The sequence below is a fragment of the Sparus aurata genome, chromosome 22, assembly GCF_900880675.1.
Source record: "Sparus aurata chromosome 22, fSpaAur1.1, whole genome shotgun sequence".
Classification (NCBI taxonomy): Eukaryota; Metazoa; Chordata; class Actinopteri; order Spariformes; family Sparidae; genus Sparus; species Sparus aurata.
This window is the reverse complement of record NC_044208.1, coordinates 15532466-15546126: the sequence shown is the minus strand read 5'-3', so window position 1 is coordinate 15546126 and position 13661 is coordinate 15532466. Positions and strand designations below refer to the sequence as shown.

General features: G+C 42.5%; 1 protein-coding gene across 7 annotated transcripts in view; it reads right to left on the bottom strand.

Annotated features, from left to right (window-relative positions):
- The window catches only part of gphnb (gephyrin b), a 111529-nt gene that overhangs the window by 45236 nt on the left and 52632 nt on the right, over positions 1-13661 (bottom strand). For 4 of the 7 annotated variants that reach the window (XM_030404879.1, XM_030404880.1, XM_030404881.1 and 1 more), the window contains exons 7-8: positions 6826-7128; positions 4162-4296 (exon numbers count right to left, since the gene is read on the bottom strand). In XM_030404879.1, the coding sequence (XP_030260739.1) occupies positions 4162-4296; positions 6826-7128 (438 nt within the window). The remainder of the gene's footprint in view (positions 1-4161; positions 4297-6825; positions 7129-13661) is intronic. The other 3 variants (XM_030404882.1, XM_030404883.1, XM_030404885.1) reach the window with 1 other exon arrangement.

The window sequence follows — 13661 nt, the reverse complement described above, 5'->3', positions numbered from 1 at the left end:
AACAAGACCCGGCTAACAAACTAAAACAGCCCACAGTGGCACATGAAATGCATCAGTGAACAGAGCCATTCTGGCTCTGGCTCCGGGGACATTGTGTACATACTGTCGGCAGCCGCTCGCAACGTGGGAATTTCAGAGAACATATGGCAGCTTGTCGTTGGGAAACAGCCTGTGTCAGAATCTAAACAAGCTACGAGCTATACCTAGAGAAGCCATTAACTGTCTGCTATCTGCCACGCACAAAGACACACATGTGTAGATGCACATGTCACACACAAATGCTGACTAATGCGGTGGGCATGTGATCGTGACAGGCCAGGGATGCTTGAACTGGGTCATTGAGAAAGAGATGCTTCAGCGGAGAGACAGGTGTGTATTTTTGTGTAGCGAAAAGGGGGGCGGATGGGAAAGGACTACCTCACTGCATCAGTGGAGACAACAGCAGCAGCATTAAAACTCCCCACCGTCCAATTATTTACAGCTGCACACTCTGTTGCTCAGCTGAGGTCAAAAACACCTTGCCTTAGTCTGAGGCTCTCTAACCACAATCAGTCTGATCACCGCAGTGAAAAATGTTGGCAATGTGCGTTTCTGCAAACCACAGATGTGTTGAATGTATTTTGAATGTTTAGTTATGTGTAATTTTCTATTTATTTCAATGCAATGCTTAAGGTCTTTTTATGTTTAGGCACAAACACTTCCTGGGTAGGGTTAGGAAAAGATCATTGAGTGCCAAAAACAAGGCTTGAAATTCTTCAAAAGATCCAGTTCCTGTTGAAACAACATCTCAACACTGGTCTCTTGCTTGGTGGTCATCAACGCCACCAACATCTCCTTGTACATATGGGAGAGACGTCGATATGATAGGTAAAACCAGTAAAAGTCTGACATTGTGATTGGTTTGCAAAAACGTAAAATGCCATTTTATTATGCATCTGGGCTGAGTGTAGAGGACAAAGGTGGCATTGGGGCCCCGGAGCTGGAGAGTGTTAAGAAATTTGAAATATAAGACAAAAAGCATAGCATGTTTCTGTTGAATACAAACAAACGCATTGCAGGGAATTAAACTGCAGTGGTCAAGAGGTCAAAGATGTCGCTTGATGAATTTCGGCACCATGTTAAAGCTTCAAATCCGAAAGGGCATGCTACACTGAAGTAGCGCTCCCGTATATTTAGTGTCTTTGCTCTCTTTGCTACACGTCTCTGCCAGTGATCACGTGCACGGAGCTTAACCCAGACCCACATTCAAAGAACTCATCAACCCAGATGTCCTGTCCTGGACATCTGAGTTGATGACCATCTCTTCACACCCCACACCACACGTGACCACTGACACAAAGTGACCACAAAAGACACATTTAAAAATGACCAAATCCCATAAATAAACAACCAGGGCATTTAATCACGACTATCAAGAAGACAATAAGTTAAAACAGGTGAGGACAGTGGTCAAGTGTTGTTCACCCAAAATAAAGAAATCGTCAGGATTCTTTTGGGGGAAAATCAAATCCTGAACTCATTCAGATTAAAACCAAGAAAAGAATCATAAACAGTTCTCACAAGAGCTGGAGGAAAACAATATCGCTCAGCTGTTGGCGTAGACAGAGACAAAGTCACACAACGCTGCAGACCGACAAGTCCAGTATCATGAGGCCAAGACTGTCAATAAGGTAAAATGTTGTAATGTGCAATAAAGCCGCTCAATCCTCATAGAATCTGTGTCTTGAACCTTGGTATGCCATCTGATCACTTGCCCCCTCGCTTCTCCACATCTTGTCCGACTCTTCCTGCATACAGTCGCTGACCAGCATATTCAAATATCTGTGTCATTCCGCCAGACATTTAAACGTTTGTCGCCGGGCTGAAGCCAACTCTCTAGCAGCTGACCTCCCACCACTCTGTATGAACCAGAGACACTTCCTCTGGCTGCTTCCTCCGTATCATGACCCGCCTATGCACCCGCCCTCCCTCCGCTAACATCCCATCCCTCTGTTCCCATGGCAACCCCCTCATCTATTCCCACAGCACCTGCCTGCTGTCCGAGGAGACACATGGAGACGTGACGCTGACAGACGAGGTGAAAGAGAGAGAGAGAGAGGAGAGAGAAAGAGAGGAGAGAGAGAGAGATGACGACAATTGGCATTTTAAAAACCTGCAGGAGAGATAAGTAAAAACAAAAAGGATACTTGGACATTTCATATTACAATGTTTTGCTTCTTGCATAAAGAAGACGTGTGTTTTCTTTTTACACTGATGATTCAGTTTCGACAAAGTTTTGTTACACGCCTCATTGCTGCCAACTGTATACAGTGGTGGAAATGGCCTTGTTTAACTGGGGGAAGCGTACATGGGGGCGGGGGGTTGTACATTTAGATTCTTTTATAAACATAATCAAGCAGAACAATGTAGGGATGAATATTCTTTAAATCAAGAGCTGAATGCTTGACTGTTTTTTTTTCCTTATTGGTTACAGTCATTACCATGACAACTGCAGCCTCCAAGAAGATCTCCCAGTTCAGTTACTCAAAACTACAAAGATAGATGAGATCTCCTTATTCCAACTTGATTTTATCAGTGACATACAATGAAATGCAAAAAACGCAAAAAGAAAATGTATTTAGTTTTTGCTTTCTTAAGCTTTTAAGTATCAATATTTAAGTTTTTTAAGTTTAACATGTGGCATTTCCCTCGTCTTATTTCATCATCACATATATAATTCAAGCTTTTGCATTTAAAATTTTTTCATTTGGCCTAAACCCTTACGTTTTCAAATAATCATTTCACATCAACTTTGAGCACACTGTCATCAGAGATATCTCTAACGGATTGGAATAGTGGAAATATATGAACTACATGAAACACATGAACATCTTTATGTCTCCATTCCTGTCAACAGCGCCCTATAAAACATTGTAATACTGTCAAAATCAGAGTGGGAACGCCGCTCCCCCTTGACTTTTACTCCCTGAACGAAGTTCCCCTGTGCCCCCCACCATTTCCACCACTGACTGTAACCAACCAAAACGTTTAAGTCTCCCATTATAGCTGGGACAGACAAAGCGGACTACGTGGTGAATTGAACTGCCTTGAATTAAACCCGGGGAGTCATCCCGCAAAGGCGTTAGCGCATCCAAGCATGAGACTCACAACCTGCTGTCTCCATGAACACACAGATACACGCACTCACCCACAATCAACAGGGGGTTTACATATAAAACACACAGAAACAAACACAAAACACACACTTTTGCGAGGTTGAGACACTCAAAGAGAACACCGGTGAAGACTGTGAGTGTGTGTGTGGGCTGTTGATGTTGAAGCGTGTACTGTTGGAGTGCAGCGGTCGCTTATTTTAGATAACCTGAACTGAAACGAAGGCATAAATAGAAAACAAACACATCTCGCCTATCAGCAAAATACAAGAAAAAGTAGAAAAACTGAGAGGAGAAGTAAACACAAACAACTGAGTAAAATATCGAATCAGAACTCTTTGTCTTTTGATCACAAACGCTATTCCATTAAAAAAACACATCTGCAGAGGTAAACACAGCTGAGTCGTGCGAGACAAACAGAAAAATGGGATAATGTAGACTTTGTCCGTGCGTGTGTGAGTGTGTGAGAGTGTAGAGAGAACCCGTTTAAGTTCCAGAATAAGGACTTTAGGTGAGCACTTTTTTGGCACTTTTCAAAGGGCAAGTTTTGATTTAAGACTTGAGTTAACATTTTAAAAATTGGGATAAAATCTAAGGCTAGCTGCACGATTAAATCTTCATGTTACGATGCAATAAAATGCACACTTGTAGCGTTAAATGGCAGCAAGAACTAACTGAACTTTAAGCATAAGAATTCAGCATTTTTAAAAAAAAATACTAGTTGGACAAAACAATCCAACCTCGAGGTTCACTCACCAACTTCTTCTGAGCTTCATCAGCAGACGGAGGTCATTTGTCGGAGATATCTTAACATGCAAGCTCAGCAGCTCTCATGAGTTTACCCGTACTAAATCCATAATGTAATAAACTACAACGGTACAGGGAGTTATGGCAATGATGAAGATAGAGTTCAGGAGAGAGCAACTGCCAACGTAAAGTCCTTCTACAACCATGAGGAATCTGCTTCACTTGATGTATGTGTGCGCGTGTTTATTGCACATTTACTCACTTTGGGTGTGGGACAGGAAGCGGTAGAGAGGCGGGACGTGGCCTGGGCGCGGGGCGACTCCGAAGGCGTGGTGCTGAGAGAGGCCGTGTCCCTGGGCAAAACCTGCACACCCCGCGAGATAATGGAGTCTGGGATCTGAGGTCGCGCACACACACACAGACGTACGCAGACACCCGTGCATGAAAAACACCACACACGGTAAAACCCAGCACGCATACACATACTGATATTCAAGATCCATGGAGACACACGTATATATTGTCCAGACTTCTCTACGACTGCATGTCAAACTTAAACAACCACAGCTACTCTGAGGGTTCGAAACGATGGAAGGCAGATGGCCTCAAAAATGTGACACGGTGAGGACAAATAATGACATATCAGGGGGCGGAGTCTTACCAACATCCAGCTGTGACTGGACAATGAGGTGGGATGTTACAGAGCAGGGTCCAGGCTGCAGACAGGGCAGGATAGGATGATGGGTATGGAGAGATACTCGATGATTGAGATACAGATGTATGCAGAGACAGACAGTGATGGAATGTGATGCACAGAGATACATGGCAAACTCATGTTAAAGGTCCCATATTGCAGAAAGTAAGATTCTCAGGTCAGCAGGGGTTGCAGCTATAAAAGATAACGTGAAAGTATAGAAATGCTCAATCCACAGAGAAATGCGAAGAGCTCGGATTAAAAAACAAACAAACTGTGCCTTTGAATGAGCCGTCATGACTTCTCTAAGGTTGGGATGTCACAGCTACACAGTCAACGCCCTCAGCAATAGAGTGCCTCAGGAAGGAGGCACAAAACTTGTAAATAAGTTAGTTATCATCCTCAAGGTCAAAGGTTTGTGATTGTGGCTAAATGACACTAAAGAGCCCCCAAAATGGTTATACCAAAGACGGATCTGTCTTTAGGGGCTGACACAAACTTCTGAATTGCGACGACATGCAGTGAGCGTTGCCTGCTCAGGCCTGTGGGAGCTGACCAATCATAGCAGACAGGGCTTTTTTTTTGGGGGGGGGGGGCTAAAAGAGACAGACAATCATATTAAGCATTCAGACAGAGGGTGAGGTAATGGACAGTATAAGAAAGATGATGTGTTCTCTGAGCATTAAAGCTACACCCGTAATAAAAGTAGAAACCTGAAAATGAGCATAATATGGGACCTTTAAAGATGAGGGTTTACTTTTTCAACTCATGACGTTTCTGCAGTCATTTACTCTTCAATAACCATGACGCATCTTCACTTTTCGCAAACAGGACGCTCAAAATGTACTCAGACTTGTCCTCCTCACGTGCACTACTGACAGAAAGGAGAAGTTTGTCGCTCCTGCTTCTGGCAAAGATTGTCAATAAAACTTGAAGGATAGCGTGTTCTGCAGTTTGTCTTCCAAACGCAGATTATCTTGCCAGATTTTGTGGGCTGCAACAGGTGTTTCCAAAAGCAGCCCTCAGTTAGAACAAAATCCACTCTGCACCAGTCAAATATTTAATAGAGCATTCGAGTGCTTCTGGTCAACTTGTTCCTGTTAGCCATCTGGGAGTCCGATAATGCCAGGGCTTAAAAAATATATGGAAGTTCTGTGAATACTTTTACTGTATCATTAACCCGGTGCACCATTAAATTAAAACATCACAGCTCATACTGTAAATTTTAATGACATAGAACCCACCCAAAGATTCTCATTTAAACTTTTCTGGCCATTTATGGACAAAACATTTTAAGTATTTAACATGGCAAGTGGTTGAGAAGCAGGATGATGGCAACTGCGCAGCTCCAGCAGCCAGCCTCTTCACTGCGTTGGAGAAATCGAGACGTTTGCCTGTGCACTTCCTGTTTTTGAAGAGGACATTAATCATAGATTTTGAAGGTGTGAATGACTGTCCATCTGGACCATGGTTAGGCCCAGAAGGAAGCAGCAGAGGCATTTCATTAAATTTTGGATTTAAAAACAGTTTGTCTTTCTTCTCAAGGTGCAACAAGTAGCATGTTTAAACATCAGTGTTTCATGTTCAGAGTAACTGTGTGCCTTTGGTATTATGAGATCCTGACAGTCTGGATCAGAATCAGTTATGCTCAAAAGCTGGCCAACAAAGTGTTCGATCTTCAAACATTGAACAGATTACTTTTACGAGAACACTCCGTAATTCACACATTTATATTTCATCTCATTTCACACGGTGCCACAGCGACGTCTGGCACAGATCAAAACAACAATGACTTCTTTGTATTTTGCATGTACATAAAGCAGTAACATCATATTCTATGCAGGATTCGTGGTTGCTTTTTCTCAACACTAATTCCAAAAAAAGAGAATTCTTAAACACATTTTTCACCTCTGCATTGATTTGATTTATTAAGAAGTGTTGACGTTTCAGTCACAAGATTTCTGCGCGCTGCTTTTAACTCACACCCAATTTAAGGGCGCAGCAGGGAAAAAGACAGCAAATGGTTTTGAGTCTCAAAACCAGGTCGTCAAACACCAATGTTTGTTGTTGGCATGTGAGGACCTGGCGATGAGACTCAACAATCAACCATCTCTCCACTGATGATAAAATGCTACATGCGGCACCTTGACACACGCTTGTATGAACGACAGGTGTGAACATGTACAGATGGCCGTGTGAAATGGATGAAGTCAGATCTCAAAAAACTGCTACCATCCCCTCTCCTCTCCTCCATCCTGGTACCTTGGCGGCGATGGATGCGGCAGTGATGTGGGAGGAGGAGCTGTCCTCGGTGGACGCCACACCGCTGTCCTTCTTCTCCTCGTCCTCCTCCTCGCACTGCACGCCCTTGTCCTCCGTCTGCCGGCGCGGCGAACTGTTGGGCGGCGGCGAGAGGGGAGGCGGTGGCGATGGCAGGTCCTCCAGCTCATCCGCCGCCTCCTTTACCTTCACAATGGCGTCCCGGAGGAGGTCGATGGCGTGCGGCAGCGCCGGCAGGATGAACTGGAAGCATTCCTGGAAGGGGAAGGGTGGAGGGAGACAGGAGAGAACATCAGTGACGGTAGCTAAAGAAGATCTGCATCTTCTTTAAGCTGACCTGTTGAAATTCCTATGCTTTATTCACCACTTGAGATTGCTGAAACGGTGGAATAAAGCAGTACTGTGGAGTACTAGAGATAAACTGTGTGTGATTTTTATCATAATAGACTCAAAAAATGAAAACATTTTTAAAGCTGCAATCGTCACTGTAGCTGCTAAAGTAAAAGCTAAAAACACTTTATTTTCAAACCAATATGGGATCTCTGGCCTTCCGGTGACTTGGATTACACTGTATGGAGCCATTTTATGTTTCATTAAAAACAAGTCCCCATCTACTTTAGTTGTTTAGAAAAATGCTGAAACACTTTTGTTTTGCTGTGAAGCTCCAGAAATGTTTTGTGGATTACAAAACTTCCCAGTCAGTGGATAATGACTAATTTAAATTTTTCAGCAAACTTTTCCTTTAATGCTACACATCCATGCAATAAATGTTCATGTATGTAAGACTGAAGAACTAGAAGTATCAAGTGTGACAGTGTACAGATGGAGCTAATGTAGATTATCTGGAATTTGTCGAGACAACACTGACACAGACAGTAGAGGAGGGTTGAGTTTACAACAACAGGACTAAAATAAAAATAAATAATAATTTAAAATAAAACAGAATGAGGTCTGAAAACAGGGACACATCTCACAAAACACTGATCAATCATACTTAAATAAAGGGACATTTTGAAATAAAGTTCTGACTCTGTCTACTCAGGATCTGGCTCCCTCTGCAGACAAGGTTTTTGAAATGACATTCAGGGTAATGACATATTACATGTAACGGCGATAACATAATCAGATTACAAAGAATAAGTAACTATAATCAGACCAGATTACAACAGAAAACGGGTGTAATTATATTATACGTACACTGTCAAGGATTATGTGATTGCATTTTTGATTACATCTTCAAAATCAGAAATCAGAATCGAGAGATTATGAATTGATCAGCGAGGGGAAATTGGTAGGTAACAGTGGCTCATTTTGAAGTTTGAAGTTTGAATTTCTTTGTATTAAACTGAAGCTAAACAACGAGCAATCCTCTTGTGTGGCAGGAGCAAAGTCCTCCACATGACCTTTGATTAAAAAACCAGCAGCATCAAAAAACATCCCAGAATGTTATAGAATAAACACTGCAAACATGAGCCACTGCAAATGATGAAAATACTAAATGCATCGTATTTTCATTGAAAGGGTTTTGAGATGTGTAAAGACAAAACAAACAAACAAACAAAAAAAAGAATATCTGTGGAACATTTCTTTAGTAGAAGGTGCAACTTTCCCAGTGTTCGATTTTGTAGTACTCCAAGTTATTCGGATTAGACCACATGTTTTTGTGTCCAACGCATTCAGAATCAGAAAGCCCGGCAATGTGATTTGTAATCAATAACTGATTACATTTCAAAGCGATCTGTCCAAGTCCTGTTTACAGTATGCTGCTACAACAAGCAATTCTGTTAAGTGGTTAGTTCTTTGCAACAAATACAAGTTTGAGGCAGTGGAATTGAACCCAGAGATTCCTTCCTGGACGTCAGCAGGTCAAAGCGCCTCCCTCTGGCCACATTTAGACATGCTTCTTGTGCTCTTTCCTTCCTCCATCTCTGTTTCCCTCTCCAGTGTCTCTCTGTGTGTCAGTGTGCCTGTGGGCTCCTCAGCTGTGCTAAATGCTCAATTCTCCTCACTCCCAAGACAAGAGCTAATCTGTGAAATTATTTATCTTCCTGTGTATTTTAAGCATTGAGAAGATACATTATTAATCGCCCCCACACTTTAGTATCCGCGCTGGCTGTGAACGGGCTGTCGGTGCAACCTTTTTCCACTTCCATGCCCCGGTTTCGTGTGTGCATATCGCAGGCCGGATTAAATATGACCATGTTAATCTTGATTTAAATCCAACAGAATCACGCTAGGATGCACAAAACCGTCGCTGGGTGTGAAAAAGGAGAGCAGATGGATGCCTCAGACGGTGAGATAAAAGAGACGGAATGGGTTAATATCAGTGGTTGACCACAGGCCCTGCTGTGTAGCCGCAAGCTAACCTTTCCACCCCTTACCTCCACCTTCACTCGCTCACACACACACACACACACACACACACACACACACACACACACACACACACACATCCCAAATCCCCTCAGCACACAGTAGACTGTTTACGCCTCTCGCTGGTGCGTTTGAAGCCCACATCTGAGCGATTTTGGAAGATATGGAAAGGAGGGCCAGGTTGTGTTGGACTGAAGTGGGGAGGGATTGGGAAAAAGAAGGAGCGAGGATGGTGTCAAGTGCCTGGAGGCGTTCTCCCCCATTCCCAGTTTTGTGCTCTCATTTCGTGCCGGGAATTTTTTTTAAGGTACATCAGGGGTGTTTTTTTTTTTTTTTTTTCTCTGCTCTTATTCTCTGTTTTGTCCTGGAGGAGAGTAACTGTCAAGAACACTTATGAGCAGAATCCCTGGATATACTGCCAGCGGATGAGAAAACACAAGCGAAGAGAGAGAAGGATAGAAGAAGAGGTGAGAGCGAGGAGGGGGAGTAGGGAGGGTGGTTGCGGGAGATGACGAGAGAGGATGGCAGATAGAGAGCGAAAAGAGAGAGGGGATGAGATCTCGAGAGATTAGGATAGACGGGGTAGGAGAGCGGCTGAGATTCAGTGAGGGACTAAAAAGAACATGCAACAGAAAGGCAGCCAGACAGAGAGGAAAAAGTGAAGAAGAAAGAAAGCGAAACAAGAGAAAAACAGAAAAAGGGACAGTGGCGGGCGAGAAAATGAGAGTGAGAGCCTACATTTTACACAAGTAGGCTATCTCAAACTCTGCGGTGCAACACGGGGACACCAGCAAAGTTCAAAAGTTTGACAGACAGTGTGAGTGCATGCCTTTAAAATAAACTCCTCTTTTTTACTCTTGTTAGCCAGTTTACACAGAAATGGGCGTCAATCGGAAGCAGATCGCGCAGCAGAATTCACCTCACCTTTCACCTTCAGACCTGTAGAAACTATTCATGCAATGCCAATTCCCCCCCAAATTTGGGATGCATAACCGTAAATAAAACACAATGTGATCATTTACAAATCGATGAACCTGTTTACCTGTGGAAAGGTCCAAACAGGTTGTGTTTTCGTCGTTCCCGTCCTGACTTGTTTGAAACATGATGCTGGCATTAAATTCAGAATAAGTATATATCCAGTGTTGGGGAGTAAGGAATTACATGCAACGACGTTACGTAATTCAATTACAAAATGTACGTAATTGTAATCCGTTACATTACTGGGAGAAAATATGTAATTAAATTACAGTTGCTTTTGGAAATTTCAATGATTACAACTTAAGTTACATTTGAAAAATCGCTCGGATTTATCAAATAGTTTTTCGCCCCCCTGGATTCATGTTTGTTTTTAGTTTTTTTCATATCAACATCCTCCTTCCAAAACTGACGCTTATGATTGGCTCTCTCTCTCTCTCTGCTCAGCTGTTGATCCGACTCGCGTCAGGAGGTCATTTATTTACGTTTATATACAGTCAGTCACCACTGAAAGAAGTTGTGCGCTCGCAGCAGGACAGATACTTTAACTTAATGTTGTGGCGATGAATACATTAATTGTTTCGCCTGTTATGTGTTGCCCAAACGCAAATCTTGAGTAGGTCTACTCTGTTTTCTCTCTTTGTACAGAGACAACATGAGATTTGCTTGTAGCTACAGCACCTAAAAAACCCACTGTAACCTATTTTCATACGCACACCCAGCCTCGCTTTCAATAAAACACACACTGGCATTTTATAATTGCGATCAGTGAAATATATGAAAACAATATAAAACACAGTTCAAAACAACAGTTGTTGTTGCTCTAAAGCTTCATATTTAAAAGCAGCTCAATGTAGAGCTGTCAGAAATTAAAATCAGCCTCCTCTTGTCGTATTTGCAGCAACACTGTTGCTTCAGGCTGTGATCAGGCTTTTTTGTATCGCTCATACTCTCTCCATTAAAACAACCTGCTCCTCTTGGCTGAAATCAGCCTGTGATCGCTCCATTTAGTGAGGAAGTGAGCCTCTTCGCAGTACAGGCCTAAGGTCAGACTCATAATATATGGTTAAACCTTTGAACTGAAAGGTTTATCACACTATAGGTCTTAAAATGTAAAAATGGTTAGCAGTTGAGAGATTTCATTCAAAATTAAGAAAAGTAATCAAAATGTAATCAAATGTAATTAGTTACATTACTTTGAGAAAGTAATTGAAATAGTTACACTACTATTACATTTTCAATAGGGTAACTTGTAATTGTAACCAACTACATTTCCAAAGTAATCTTCCCAACACTGTATATATCTACAAAAATCAATGAGGTCGATGAGGTTTAACACTAAGTTATGTTGTCTTTGTACTGTTTTTAATTGTGTATATGCCAAAGGCATGCAACGAACGCTGCATGTAAACATGACATCAGCACGGGACGAAACGCTGATGCTGCAGGACATGTTTTTTTATTCCACTTAGCATAGTTATGTGATCACTATGTGGCAGCAACATTACAACTGCAGGTCCAGTGTGTATGAATAGAAACATCACAGAAAAAACATTAGAGATTTATGGCTGAAGTGCCTTTTTGGGACCAATAAATTAATTAATAGTAGAAGTAGTTGTAGTTGTAGTATTGTCATTCCTTGTATTATTGCTGTTGCTGCTGCTTGTTGTGGAAAGTCTGACAAGTCTCTGGTCATCACGTTCATGTTTCAGGGAAGGTCTCACAGAATAAACTACTGGGTTGCATTATGGGAAATGTAGGGTCCAGTTTTTTCAGAGCTTGATCCACAACAAAAGCTTAGAATACCTTCGTCTCATGCTTCATCTGTTTTTAATCTACTTCGTCATTTAATCTTGTCTTTAAAGGAGCAGTGTGTAGGATTTAGCAGAATCTAGTGGCGAGGTTGCAGATTGCAACCAACTGACCACCCCTCGTCTCATGCTCGTCTACCAAGGTGAAAAAATGTTAAAAAAGGGAGCCAGTGTTTGGTTTGTCCATTCTGGGCTACTATAGAAACATGGCGGACTCGGTGGAAGAGGAGCCGCTCCCTCTGTAGATGGAAAAGGTTCATTCTAAGGTGATGACAAACACCAGCCCTTAGTTCCAGGTGATTAAAGACTGAATCCTGGAAAGTGTACTCATTCAAACAAGTTTTTTCTTCACACATCTTATGTCAAAACATTTTATTCATGCACAAGGATTCAGTCTTCCTTCCCGAAAATGTTTTTAAAACGCATTAAAGGGATAGTTTGTGTTTTTTGAAGTGGGGTCATATAAAGTACATATCTATAGTCGATCTGTTCCCTACCGTAATCACCGATCAGAGCAGCCTTGGTTTGGAGAAGCAGAGAGCCGCTCCTGCCCAGACGCTCAGCTTTGTACTGCAGTGAACGGGGTCCAGAGAAAAAGCAAAATTTAGACCAGCCTTTCTTTTGGCACTACATTTTCTCAACCGTAGAACCTCCGTATCCCTACGCATTAGCGCAACTGGGCAACAGATGATCTGCGAGCAGCGAAATACAGTGCGAGGCCCAGCTGCTGGACGAGAGGTTTACTTTCGATAAAAACGAAACTTAACAGACCGTAGATCCTCCATTAGCGCGAGTGCGTAGGGATACAAAAAAAAGGCAGGTCTGACAGCGATGTAAAGCGGTGTGAATTTTCTCTATACAACGTACACTGTTTTAGATTTTTTTAGGTGAGCCTTGTTTTAGGTGGTTAAATTTTGCTTTTTCTCTGGACCCCGTTCACTGCAGTACAAAGCTGAGCGTCTGGGCTGGAGCGGCTCTCTGCTTCTCCAAACTGAGGCTGCACTGATCGGTAATTACGGTAGGGAACAGATCGACTATAGATATGTACTTTATATGACCCCACTTCAAAAAACACAAACTATCCCTTTAAACACAGACACTGAGCACAAACACTTCATATATTTAATGTCATATTGTGACTGAAAATGGAGGTTGGATCACAATATGCCAGAAGTGCAAACGTGTGTAACGAGTGTAAATGAGGCCAAGAAGACAAAACAATTAGAAAAGATGCACAGCCAACTCTCTTCTTCATCTGGCTTGCTCAGCCGGACTTCCCCGTTATCTTTATGACAGGAGATCATCGTAATAAAAGCCTGCAATGGGCGGCTTGTGCCGTTAACTTTAACTGGGGGTTGATGAGGGAGACACTAATATGGCAGCAGATGGGCGAGAGGTGGCGTAATTGATTAAAGGAAATACTAAAATCGATCAGGAGAAGCGGGCGCATAACGAGACAGAGACAGATGTGCAGGTCAGCACGGCAGAGACGGAGACAGCAGCGGATGAACACACACACATAATGTGAACACGGACCCATGCACTCTGCATGTGCATCAAGAACACACACACACGCGCGTCACGAAACACACACAGGTCTCGGCTGGACACAGACATTATTAATTAATC